At 62.6% G+C, this 13,362-nt stretch overlaps 1 protein-coding gene across 1 annotated transcript; it reads left to right on the plus strand.

The window, feature by feature from the left end:
- The first annotated feature begins 1,003 nt into the window (after nucleotides 1–1,003).
- LRP3 (LDL receptor related protein 3) lies at nucleotides 1,004–13,098 on the plus strand. The gene is made up of 7 exons (XM_031458572.2): nucleotides 1,004–1,287; nucleotides 3,156–3,203; nucleotides 8,530–8,668; nucleotides 9,977–10,191; nucleotides 10,660–11,776; nucleotides 12,063–12,195; nucleotides 12,443–13,098. The coding sequence occupies exons 1-7, from the start codon at nucleotides 1,215–1,217 to the stop codon at nucleotides 13,025–13,027; spliced, it is 2,310 nt and encodes a 769-aa protein (XP_031314432.1). The 5' UTR covers nucleotides 1,004–1,214; the 3' UTR covers nucleotides 13,028–13,098.
- The last annotated feature ends 264 nt before the right edge of the window (nucleotides 13,099–13,362 follow it).

Genomic DNA, 13,362 nt, shown 5'->3' on the forward strand with positions numbered 1-13,362 from the left:
CCTCAGCTCAGGGCAGGCAGGCAGGCAGGCAGGCCATAACAAGCCTCCATGCCAGGGAACCTTTAGGGACCTTTGATGTCACATCAGTCTCAAGGAAGGAGGGTTGGCCCTACTTGACCCTAAATGGCATCCTCAGCCATTCTGTTTCTACTGGGCCCAGCCCCTTGGCTGATAGCTCTCCCAGACAGGGGCCCCAAGCTTGGAAAACAGGCCTCCTCTCCATTTCCCAGTGCTGGTCAGGATGACTGGGTGCGCTCAGAGGTCCCTGGGAAGTGTGGGTTTCTAGAAGCCTCTTAGAGTGGTCACCAGTGTCCCCTCACAGGCCTTGACCGCTTAGAGAGATTCTTCTCAGGGACATGGCAGGGCTACTTGGGCTGTGGCAAACCAGCGGGGCAGATCGGAGGGGCAGGAACCTCACGCAGAACACAAGTGTTAGCCCTGTGCCATCACGCACTGTCCTGTCCTCGAGTCCCCTCAGAAGCCTTGCGTAGCCCCTCTCTCGGCCACCTTGTACTCATCCTCCCTCCCCTCCCTTCCCAGCACAGCCGGCTCCGGGAGAGAACGGGTCGCGGGCTGGGAGGAGGCCCGCCTGGAGAGCCAGGCTCAGGGGCAGAAGGGCGCGTACTGGCCCGGGGCCGCCTGCGCGGAGCTGTCCAGCACCCGAGGCGGGGCGCGCGCCCCCGGCCCGCCCCTGCCGCCCGCACCCGCCCTGCCAGCGCCACTGCGGCTCGGCGGGCGCGTCACGTGGCTGGCGCGGCGCGGCCTCCGGGCTCGGGCGGGCGAGGGACCGGGCGGGAGGACCCACAGACCCGCGGACGCTCCACCGGCGGCACGGGCCCGGCGGGCTGGGCGCAGCGCGGGGCGGCTGGGGGGCGCCGGGGCCGGGAGGGCTGGGCGCAGCGCGGGGCATGGGCGCGCCGGGGGCCCCGGGGCACAGGCCGGCGGCGGCGCCGCGGCGCCTAGGGCGCCGGGGCAGCGGCGGGCGGGGGTCCTCCCTGGCGGCCGCCGCTGAGCCCCCGCGAGGCCCGTGACGCCGCGGCCGATGTGGCCCCGCACGCGCTGCGGGCCTGCACCGCCGCCTCACAAAGACGCCACCGGAGCCGCCGCCCGCACACTGGCCGCAGCCGCCGCGGGAGCCCGACCCCGAGCCGGAGCCGGAGCCCGAGCCGCAGGCGTGGGGCAGGAGGCGGCGCCCGCGGGCGGCCGGCCCCGGCATGGAGAAGAGGGCGTTTGCTGGGCCGGAGGGGGCGCCGGGCGCCCGGGCGCAGCTCGCCGTCGTCTGCCTGGGTGAGTGGGCCGCTCGGACCCGGAGGGGTCTGGTCCTCTGCCTCGCAGCTCCACGCCGCGCCTTGGCCGGACCCCGGCCCGCCCTGCTCCTCTGGTTGCGGCGGGGGCTCCTGGTGCGGGCATTGCGCGGGCTCCCGCCGGAGGCCGCAGAGACGGAGGCTCCCACAACCCCGGCCTGTTGGGGTCTTAGGCCTGGGAGGGCGACTCCGGCCGCGGAGCCCCGACTCCCACCCGGCTCGGAGCAGCGCCCGGCAACCCGGGTGAGCGGTACGCAGGGTGGCCCGTTGTGCGGGCGCCTGGGGTTGGCAAGCCGTGGTTTTCCGTCTGGCCTGCCCGCGCTTAGCCTGGCGGCGATGGGGGATCCGGGCCTCCGGAGCTGCGGACAAAGGCGAGGCCGGCGGGGCTGGGGCCGGCCACCCCCTGAAGAAGAAGGAACTATTTCCTGCCCGGAATTGGGGTGGGGGCGGGTGCTAGCAGGAGCCGGATCTGGATGCCCAGCAGGAGGGGGCTGCTAGAAAGACTTCTGTCTTTTCTTTGTGTCTTCTCAGACCCAGCAGGGCAGGCCTCATTAGCCCAGGGTGGTGTGCGAGAGGGATGGATGGCCCCGGGACCCGTCCAGCCCTGGCACCCCTCTAGCCCTACCCAGGAGTTTTGCTGTCCACCTTTCCAAGGCCCTATGTGGGAGAGAGGGGAAGGAAGGAGTTAAATCCTCAAGCCACACGGCTCCTTTATTTACCATGATGAAGGAGGGAGGCCATTATCTAAGCCCGGGGTCATTAGGGGACACCCTATGGTGTCATCAGTGAAGGCTCTGTAACCCCAAAAGGTTTGTTGAAGCCCCTGAAATGACCAAGTTAAAAAGATGCCTGTTTGTTTTAGGCTGCACCCTCCTCTGCCCTTAAGAATCAGGGAGCTTGGGGAGGCCTATGTCTTGGCTATGTGAGCCGGTCTCAGTAAGTGCCCACTTCCCAATCCGTCAGTGGTCATGTGCTGCTGGGTGCTGGGCTTCCCAGGGGGAGCAGGGCAGGGGGCAGGCCCTTTGGCTTCCCCAAGGCCCTCCCTGCCCAGATGAAGCATGGGTGTCCTGCCAGAGGGCAGCTGGCCTTGCTTCCTCACCAGGTGAGGGCCGACCCCTGCAGAGATGCTCTCTGCTTTCCTTGGCATCCTTGATGTTCCCCTAAACCCTGGGAAGTTGGGGTTGTCCATATCCTCTGTCTGCTCCCATAACTCCTGCAGGAAAGCAGTAGGTGAAAGCAAAGGGCAAATCCCACGGTGGTGGGTACTTGAAAGATGTGGGTGGTGGGCAACTTCTTTGCCTCCTTTCTCAAGGTCAGCATGGCACAGTTAGGAGGACCTTGAACCCTCCTAGCTGTGAGTGCCTGTAAAATGGGGGTAACCAGAACTGTTTCCCACCCTCTCTGGCTGGCAAGGCCCTTCAGAAAGAGGAAGCTCTACAAGATGGGGTTGAGCAAGGGCCTCTTTCTGAAGGATGGTTCAGGCCTGAGGTTCCCAAGCCTGAGAGGAGACAGAAACACAGCCCCTCCCAAGTGAGTTAGAATTCCCAGGCCTGGGGAGTGGCAGGAGATGTCTGGGGCAACCAGGCTTGTGCCCTGCTCTCTTTGGCTGTGGCTGTTCAGAGTGGGTCCTAAGATCCTCTGGGGTTCTTGCTTCTGCTCATCCAGCAGATCTCGGGTGGGAGCAAAAGTCTCTGTGGCAGTGCTCTGGGCCTTACCCTCAGAGATGAAGAGAACTTGCTTGGAGTTTGGGATGTGTTGTCATGGGCCCCAGGAGCCTGGATCTCAAGAGCCATCCTGCTCCCCTACACCACTATCCCCTGCTCCACTGAACCCTCTTTGTGTCTCTCACAGTGAATATTGTTCTCACCGGGCGGCTCAGCAGTGCGGTTCCTGCTTTAGGTGAGTAGGATGCTTCTCTCCTTCCTCCCTGACCTTCTAGTTTAGTGACCTCTGAGTACTAGCCTTCAGGATCCTGGCTCCACCCCTGAGGTCACCTGGCCTCTTTCTACCACAGTCCTTGGGCATCTTTTCTTTATCACAAAGGAGCTGTTTGACATTGGGCACACTTACACCTCTCTGAGTCTCAGTTTCCTCTTCTGTAAAATGGGTGCAATAACAGGACCTACCCCAAAGCCTGGTTATTAAGGCTAAGTGAGCAAATGGGGTTAGGTGCTCAGCACAGCATTGGCACGTGGTGGCCTAATACCACTAGCAAACTGTCACAGCCCACACAATTGACAGACTGTGCTTCCTGTAGGCGGTGGGGTTCCCAGAGGGCCATTGTGGCACCATGAGATGCCTGCCTGCTTTAAAATTAGACCTGGGATTTAGTTTATAAAGATAATGGCTGAGTGACAACACAGAGAGGCCAAAGCCATTGACGGAGGAATTTGTTGTTTATGTGTCTTTGTGGGAGGGAACACACCATGCCACACAGGACCACAGGGGAAATACCAGGTTTGTCAGGCAGATGCAGGAGTGAGGAGAAGGCCTAGGCCAGAGCCTTGATTGGAGTTTGGGTGGGAAAGAAAGCAGGGCAGGGGAGACAGCTTAGGATTGGCTAGTTTAAATAATTCCGGAGGGCTCTGGGCTATAGGGGTGGTGTCTAGGTGCCGGGTACTTGGCCCTGGGACGAAATGTTGGCGTGTGTGTGAGTTAGATAAGAAAGTGGGTGGGGGCTCAGCCTTGGACCAGCCGGTCTTCCCAGGAAAGGCCAGTTCCAGGCAAGCTGGTTTGCAGGAGGGAGGTAAACACTTTGGCCGACAGTTTGGCCCTGTGATTAGTAGATGCCAAACAAACACATGGGATCTAAGAAAACACAGAACTCCACCACTGCCTCCTGCCTGTCAGAGTGGGTCCGTCCATCCGCCAGCCATCTTTGTGTTTGGGCCTAGTGCCGGACACAGCAAAGACTTCCGGAGTGGGTGGGCAGCTGAGGCCATTAGGGGCATTTGCCCTTTGTTGAGGGTGGTGCCAGGGATTGGCAAATGCATAGGCCTAGGCCCCTGTGGCCCTTGGTGCCTCCAGGAGACAGCTGTGAAGGGCCTTGTGAGCGGGGGCGGATGTGCAGTCCCCAGTCTAGGGGCCTTGGACTTGTCTGATGTCTGCTGAGCTGCAGAGCTGGCAGGACTTTGTACCTAAGATTTCTAGTTCTGCTCAGAGCTCATCTTGCAGCAGAAACCCACCGAAGCTGGCTCAGGGAGCTGGATCTCTGCTGGCTGGGGTCCCTGGGATGGGTAGGCCCGGGGTCTGCAGAAGCTGCTCTCATGGGCCTGTCTCAGACGCATCCCCAGTCTCCCTTCCGATTCTCCCTGCCCACCAGCTCCTGCTTCCGGCAGCCTGGCCGCCTCTGCTGACTCCACTGGCCCAGGGCCCTGCCTTGCTCAGCACTGAGCCAGCCTCATCCCTGCCTGGCATCCGGCTCCCTCAGCTAACCACCCAGTCCCCCCATTCCAATTTCCAGGAGAAGACTGACTGGCCTCACCTGGGTCAGGTGTCTGTGGCCATGGGTGGGGGCAGAAGCAGAGAGGGAGGAAACATGGGGGTGTCAGTTCTTACAAATGTGAGCCCCAGGCCAGCCCTCCTACTGGTGTGGTGGGTGGGCACGTGACTCCAAACATATCTGCCCCAGGTTTAGAAAAGAGATCTCCAGGGACAAGGTCCACTCCTAGAGCCGGGGAGAAAAGCACAGCCATCCAGGTCCATGCAGGTCTTTGGCTGCCAGCAGGGTCCAGGTTGCCTGTGCATGGCGCCCCCTGGTGTCCCGAGCTGCAGGCACAGCCTGAGTGGCCACTGGTGGTGGTCTGGGGCTGCCAGGGTCTGACCCCTCTAGCATTGCTCAGAGAAGAGGAGACCAGCTTTGGGTGGCCAGGGGGTGCCTCCCGGGACACAAAGCTCCGTGACTCTGCAGTTGCAGGGCTCCCCCGCGACTCCTGCTGTGAAGAGCCTGGATCAAAACTGTCTCGCCTGCCCCTTCCCAGCCCTCACTGGACTCGGACCCTTGGGAGGGCCCAGCTGGGCTGCCCAAGGAACTCACAGGTTTTTGCCTCTCAGCCCCATCCTGCCCCAGGTTGTCAGGCACTCACTGGGTCACATGACCCACCTCCTGCAACCGGGACTCGGCCCTGCCCCGCAGCCACCGTGGCCCGGGAGGTGAGCCTGGCCAGAGTCTTCAGGGTGTTCTCAGCTCACCTGGCAGCTTCACACAAGAGCTTTGGGCGGGGCTCCCAGCTCCCTGCCATTGGTCACACCAGGCAGGTTGTCTGGAGTACTGATAACCTCTGGAGACCAGATCTGCACTCTGTGCTCCCTCAGGCCTCGCTTGGGTGACTCTTTGGACCAGAAGGATGCTGGTCGAAAAATGTCATCATCACTTGTCCCCTTGAACTGGCCACCTTGACCCAAGGGCCAAGGAATCTTCTGTCTGAGTGAACACAGATCGCCTCTAATTAAGATCAGTCTGTCTGACTCCCCCACAGTGTGTCCCAGCTCCCCTCACTGCCTGCCATCATCACCCCATCACTACCCTAACCTCCCACAGGCATACCCCTCAACTCACCCCAGTGCATGAATGTCTGCCTGGAGACTGCCACTTCCCAGACTTCCCAGCCACCCTCTGAGACAAGCAGCCCCCTACTGACTTCATTTCACTGATGGGCAAGGTGAGGCCTAGGGTGCAACGGTGTATCTGGCAGTGTGGACTCCAGGACTGGATTCATGAGGCCCTTTCCCCCGTCTGTGCCTGGGGCCTGGGGTGATGTTGGAGTCGGGGTGAGGCCTGCCATCCTAGAGAGGCCTGGGGCTGGTTGTCTGAGCTGGTGATGTCCTCCAGGCCCACAGCCAAGCAGCATCCGGTCAGAGGCCCTGCCCAGAGCTCCCAGTTCCTTACTAAGACCCCGGCCTCCCTCCTGCTCCAAGGTCACTCTGCCTGGACCAGGCTGGTGGCTGCAGAGACTGTGGTTATCAAGGTTAAGTGGGCAAATGGGAGAAGAGTGAAGAGTGACTGCCTGACATTGCTGCCCCCTATGTGGGAATTTCTGGGGCGCTCAAGGGTGAGGCTGTTCGTGGGGACGTGTTGTCAGGGGCTTTGTTGAGAGACAGAGCGGGGCTGTCCAGTCGTCTGCTCCTGACTAGGTTGGTGGTCCAGGGAGACAGGCGTCCCTACTCGTGAAAGAAGGGCCAGACACAGGTTATCGTGGGCATGGCTTTCCCCAGGCAGTGTGGAGAGAAACCTGGCCTCCGTGAGTGCTCTGTCCAGTAGGGAAAGCCTCCAGGCCACGGTAGGTATGGCTTTGCCCCAGGCCCTGTTCTGCGGCCAAGGGTACAGGGGGACCGGGGCTGACTCTCACACTGGCTGATGGAACCTCTGGTTCCAGGTTTAGCATTTGCTTTAGAGACTTGATGTGGGGGGCAGATGTGCTCCCAGCCATGCCTGCGCACCTCCCACCCAGCACCTCGTGGGAGGAGAAGCCTCTTTTGGGTTTCACAACCTCACTCCTCCCAGGGTGTCCCCAGGTCAGCACCCAGGGTCTCTGTGAGGCCCACAAGAGCCAGTGGCCTCACCTGTCAGAGGGAACACATTGCTCAGGCCCCTGGCCGCCACTCTGTGTAGTCCTTACCCTCCTGGGCTGCGAGAAGGCTGAGGCTCGGGGAGACTGGCCTCCCAGGCCGCAGTGAGTGCCAAGTGGACAGGCCTGGCTGGAGCCTCGCTGACCTGGGACTGCTGAGGCTCTGATGGTGACCGGAGGGTGGTCAGCCTTGCTTTAAAAGGGTCGGGGGTGGGTGGGTGTTTCTTTTCTAGTCCTCTGATGCTCCTGTGAGCCGTTACTGGGGGTTAAGTCACCATTAGTTACAGTGTTGGATCACCCAGACCTCCACGGGCACAGTCCTGAGAGCTTAGGAGGCAGCCGGAGGACTTTCACTCTCCTTTACACAGCCAAGCCCTTTGAGGTTCCAAAGAGTCTTGTGAATCAGCAGAGAGAGACCCCTTCTTCCAGGGCAACAGTGGAGGGGACCAGACAGCTGGAGAGTGAGGAGGTGGAATCACTGGGTTCGGCAAAAGTCATCGTTTGTCTCCCCGAGCCTCAGTTTCTCTGTCTGTATAATGGGCTCTGCTTGTGCCAGTCTATCATGAAGATCAGATGAAGTGTGGTGGAGGGGTGCAGGGGCTGTGAGGGGTGGCTGCAGCTAAGTGCAGGGCCTTGCCTGGTCCTGGGAAGGCCAGGGCACACCGGGGCAGGGTTTGTCACCTTCAGGCTGGGTGGCCTCAGCTGGGAAGCAGAGGGCACGTGTAATGAAGTGGGTTAAGCATGGCCTGGTCACCTGTGCTGGCTGGCATGATGCTCTGTATTCGTCCCTGCCCACAGTGTACGGTCTACACTTCATCACTGCATTGACTCATGGCTGGCAGTGAGGAGCCGAGCCCGCTAGAGGACCAGGGTGGGTCCTGACTCTGCCATTTACCTTCTGTGTGGCCATGGGCAGCTCACTTACCCTCTCTGAGCCTCTGTTTCCTCATCTGGTTATGACATCCAACCCTGGTGGCTTCCCACTTACACTCAAGATAAAACCCAAATGCCACACAAGGTTCAATCAGACCCAGCCTGCGTTTCCAGCCACAATAGGACTTCGGCCCCTCTTGTCCAGGCCTGTTTTATAATCTGCAGAATGTCTGCTCCCTCCCCGGCCTGCAGGCTCCACAGAGCGGGGTTTTTGCCTGTCTTACTAGCATGCTTGCCACATAGTAGGTCCTCAGTAAATATGTGTTGGGTTAGCAAAGCGCCTCCCCTCTGGGTCTGAGGCCTGCATCTGGCCAGCCCTGGGGTGGGAGGAGGGGGACAGACGGGGAACCACAGTGGGACTACCTGTGTGGGGCCAACGGGTCTATGGCTGCAGAATTCTCCACTGAATTGAGGCCAAGAGGCCGCACCTGCGAGGTGCCAAGGGAAGTTAGTGGGCTCGCTCCCAGCCCTGCCCAGGATGGGGGATAAGACCTAGACTCTGGGGCACAGGGTGAGCTGCCCTGTGTCCATGTGGGGCCTCCTTGCACTCCCTCCATACGCATCACTTCCATGAAGTCTTGAGTTGTGGCCTTGCCCTTGGCCATTCGTGATCCCACCCTGGGGAAGGCCTGTGCTCAAGCTGTGGGGGGCTCAGGGGCCCCACTCCCTCACCTGCCTTCCACTCAAAGGTGAGGCCAGCCTGTCTCAGCCTCCTCTCCTGACAGCCGCCTGCAGCGGGAAACTGGAGCAGCACACAGAGCGACGCGGTGTCATCTACAGCCCTGCCTGGCCCCTCAACTACCCTCCGGGCACCAACTGCAGCTGGTACATTCAGGGCGACCGAGGGGACATGATCACCATCAGGTATGGGAGCCCTGGGGGTGTCAGAGGGGACTGATGTGGGCCTCCACCTGCTGAATGTGTGTGTGTGTGAGTGTGATGGTGCATGTGCGAGCCCACGTCTGGGTAGGTGTGGAGGGCACGTGGGAGCATGTGTGCGTGCAGTTCATGTGTGGAGCATGTGCATGAGTCTGCGTGTGAACATGTGTGAGTTGTGTAAATGTGAGCATGTGCGTGGGGGCCTCTGTGGCTGGCTGCCCAGACCTGGGCCTCGTCCTGCCCTGGGCCTCTCTCACAGGCTTGTGGGGCTGTCTGTCACCTCAGGCCTGCCAGGGAGGGGAGCCCTGGGGACTGATGGGCATGGTCCAGCTGTCTCTGAGGAGGCGCAGGTGTCCTGTCTGTCCTGCAGGGGTGGCTCGAGGCCAGGCTAGCACCGAACCCAGAGCAGGGTTTCCCCAGGGGCCTTGGGGCAGTCTCGGCAGGAGAGGGGACCAGGCAGGAGCCCAGGTGCTGGAGCTGCGGGGATGTGCAGAGAGAAACGGGGTGAGGTGATCAGATGATGGAGCTGAGGCTGGACCCCTGGACTGGAATGGTCATGGGGATTGTTGGCTGGGAAGTCACTCTCTTAAATGCCAAAGCCCAGAAGCCCCCAGTCACTCCACAGCCCCAAAGCACAGGGATTTAACGGGCACCTTCAGTGTCCCGTGGCCACTAGAAGTCTCTTCAAAGACTCCACCCTTCCTGGGAACTTCTAGGACCTTCCTACTCCACAGACCTGTGGCCTGCTCATCCCACAGCCTGGGCCAGGGGGTCCAGGGCCAGTGTTTCTCTCCAGGTGACAAGCTGCCGCCCCGCCCTGGCCTAAGCCCACCCCATGTGCATGGCTCCCCTCAGTGCACAGGCCTGGGAGTTTGTGCCTGGTCCTTCCCAGCAGAGCCAGCGTGGCCGGGGTCTGGACCCTTGGGCCTCGCCCTTCAGGGGAGAGAGTCAGGGGAGGGAATTGCCTACGATGGGGCTCTGACACCCCCTCCACTTTGGCTTTGGGGTGCAGGCGCCATGCATGTGCTGACAGAGGGTGAAAAGGGATGAGGGAAGGCCTTCGTAGAGCTGTCCTGGGGCTCATGTGTCCCAGGCTGTCCATGTTGTCCTGATTCTTCATGGAGCCACCCTCGGACCCCTGCGGGGCCCACGGAGTGGCTGAGAGTGGAGGAGAGGAGGGACAGTGGGGCTAGCCGTCCTTGCCATGAGCTTAGCCTTGAAGGTTCCTGCCAGTCCCTGGTCATGTGGGCCCCGCCTGCCTACCCACATCTGCGGTCCTCTCCGCCCCCTCAGCTTCCGCAACTTTGATGTGGAGGAGTCTCACCAGTGCTCCCTGGACTGGCTCATGCTGGGCCCAGCAGCCCCGCCCCGCCAGGAGGCCTTCCGGCTCTGCGGCTCCGCCATCCCGCCTGCCTTCATCTCCGCCCGGGACCACGTCTGGATCTTCTTCCACTCCGATGCCTCCAGCTCTGGCCAGGCCCAGGGCTTTCGGCTCTCGTATATCCGAGGTGATGCCAGCGGCAGGGTGGGCAGGGCGCCTCAGTGTGAGAACCTGGGCTCCCAAGGGGCTGGGCAGCACACTTCACTGGCCCATTCCCTGCAGGGTCTCCCCCAGCACACCTGTCAGGTGGAGCCCGGTATTGGGACAGGGACTGGTCTGGTTGCTGCCTCAGGGTGACTTGGAGTCCCTCGAGGTCACTGACCTCACTTCATAGTCTTGGCCAGAGTGAGAGGTTCATGACTTACCCCTGGCTCTGGTCAGGAACTGAGCCCACCCTGGCATTCGAGGGGTCTCTGCACCTCAGGTGGCCATGGAGAGTCCAGGGGCCCTTCTCCTTGGGTCCTGCCTCTCCCTGGGCCCTGCAGAGGCCCCATTGGTATGGGGGAACCACCCGCCCGCAGCTGGCCCCAGGCCCTGCGCTGGAGGGCGGCTCTGCTCTCCCCTGACTGTCTCCATCACGCACGTCACCCCACAGGGAAGCTGGGCCAGGCATCCTGCCAGGCTGACGAGTTCCGCTGTGACAATGGCAAGTGCCTGCCCGGCCCGTGGCAGTGCAACACCGTGGACGAGTGCGGGGACGGCTCGGATGAAGGCAACTGCTCGGCGCCTGCCTCTGAGCCCCCGGGCAGCCTGTGCCCCGGGGGCACCTTCCCATGCAGTGGGGCGCGCTCCACGCGCTGCCTGCCGGCTGAGCGGCGCTGCGATGGCACACAGGACTGTGGCGACGGCTCCGACGAGGCCGGCTGCCCCGACCTGGCCTGCGGCCGGCGGCTGGGCAGCTTCTACGGCTCCTTCGCCTCCCCGGACCTGTTCGGCGCGGCCCGCGGGCCCTCGGACCTTCACTGCACGTGGCTGGTGGACACGCAGGACCCGCGGCGCGTGCTGCTGCAGCTGGAGCTGCGGCTGGGCTACGACGACTATGTGCAGGTGTACGAGGGCCTGGGCGAGCGCGGGGACCGCCTGCTGCAGACGCTCTCCTACCGCAGCAACCACCGGCCCGTGAGCCTTGAGGCCGCCCAGGGCCGCCTCACCGTGGCCTACCACGCCCGCGCCCGCAGCGCTGGCCACGGCTTCAACGCCACCTACCAGGTGAAGGGCTATTGCCTCCCATGGGAGCAGCCGTGCGGGAGCAGCAGTGAGGGCGACGTGGCAGACACAGGCGAGCAGGGCTGCTTCTCTGAGCCGCAGCGCTGCGATGGCTGGTGGCACTGCGCCAGCGGCCGGGACGAACAGGGCTGCCCTGCCTGCCCCCCCGACCAGTACCCCTGTGAGGGTGGCAGTGGCCTGTGCTACACACCCGCCGACCGCTGCAACAACCAGAAAAGCTGCCCTGATGGCGCCGACGAGAAGAACTGCTTCTCCTGCCAGCCGGGCACCTTCCACTGTGGCACCAATTTGTGCATCTTTGAGACGTGGCGCTGTGATGGCCAGGAGGACTGCCAGGATGGCAGCGATGAGCACGGCTGCCTGGCGGCTGTGCCCCGCAAGGTCATCACTGCCGCGCTCATCGGCAGCCTGGTCTGCGGCCTGCTGCTCGTCATCGCCCTGGGCTGTGCCTTCAAGCTCTACTCACTGCGCACCCAGGAGTACAGGTGGGCAGACGGGCCTGGGGTCAAGGCCAGAGCCTCGCTTTCTACAAGTCGCTGGAGGGAGGCCCAGGGCTCACTGTTCCTACAGCAGTGGGTTTGGAAACTGTGGCACGGCCCATCCACACGGGGCTTCTCTTGTGCACACCAGGGTCTGGGCACCTCAGGATGTCCAGATGGAAGGGCGGGGTCCCACATCCTGCTTCCGAGCCCCTGCATCTGCCCCAGTGGGAGGCTGGAGGTGTGGGGTCCTGGCAACCCTGCCATGCTGCCCTTCTGCCCTTGCTTTCAGGGCCTTTGAGACCCAGATGACACGCCTGGAGGCTGAGTTTGTGCGGCGGGAGGCACCACCATCCTATGGGCAGCTCATCGCACAGGGCCTCATTCCGCCCGTGGAGGACTTTCCTGTCTACAGTGCGTCCCAGGTGAGCCAGAGGGAGTGAGGCCATCCCCTGGCTGGACCTCAGAGAACGCCCTAGATGGGGAGGCTGAGAGGCTGGGTTGGAGAGCCTGTGGCCAGGCTGGTCCAGAGGTCGAGGTGGGAGATGAGGCCTGGATGGGGTGACGTGGGAGGCTATGGCCAGGGGAGGGGACAGGTTGGTCTCTTGGGGTATCTGGTCCCTTGGGGGTCGTGCTGACCTCTGCCCCCTCAGCCACCGCCCCACCCTCCAGGCCTCGGTGCTACAGAACCTTCGCACGGCCATGCGGCGACAGATGCGCCGGCACGCCTCCCGCCGCGGGCCCTCCCGCCGCCGCCTCGGCCGCCTCTGGAACCGGCTCTTTCACCGGCCACGGGCACCACGGGGACAGATCCCACTGCTGACAGCTGCACGCACCTCACAGACGGTGCTGGGTGACGGGCTCCTCCAGCCTGCAGCGGGGGCCGCCCCAGACCCCCCGGCACCCCTTACGGACACAGGCAGCCCAGGGGCGGCTGGGGATGGGCCCTCCAGCACCTCTAGCCATGCATCAGAAGTGGGGCCTTCTGTGCGGCCCCCTTCCGGCCTGCGGGACCCAGAGTGCAGGCCAGTGGACAAGGACAGAAAGGCCAGCAGGGCCCCTCTGGTGGACAACATAGCCCCTGTGGACACACCTCGGGAGTCCTGCTCTGCCCAGGACCCTCATCCCCCAGCCCCCACTGCCAGCAGCACCCTGGGCCCCCACCCACCAGAGCCACTGGGTGTCTGCAGGAGCCCCCCACCACCTTGCTCCCCAATGTTGGAGGCCAGTGACGACGAAGCCCTGCTGGTCTGCTGACCCGCTGGACACGCTGGTGACTGCCACAGCCCCGCTTTGTAACCAGGGAATACACAGTCGTTTCTACCCTGCCTTTGTGTCCTTCTTTCTTACTGGGAGGCTCACCCAGAAGCCCAGCATCAGCACCCCGGCCCCTTGGTTGGGTGGGGGTGAACAGGGGGAGAGGGCGGGGTGACCAGCCCCTCTGCGGGGCCCCCGTGCACACAGGCACCCTGGGGCTTGCTTCTACGTCCCTGGACTCCATTCTGGGAATCTTTTCCAGAGAAGCAGGAGGGCCAGGTAGGACTGAAGTGTGTTCTGTGGCTTCTCCCTTCATTCACCATGTAGGGCACCAG

This window comes from Camelus dromedarius, chromosome 9 (genome assembly GCF_036321535.1).
Source record: "Camelus dromedarius isolate mCamDro1 chromosome 9, mCamDro1.pat, whole genome shotgun sequence".
Taxonomy (NCBI): Eukaryota; Metazoa; Chordata; class Mammalia; order Artiodactyla; family Camelidae; genus Camelus; species Camelus dromedarius.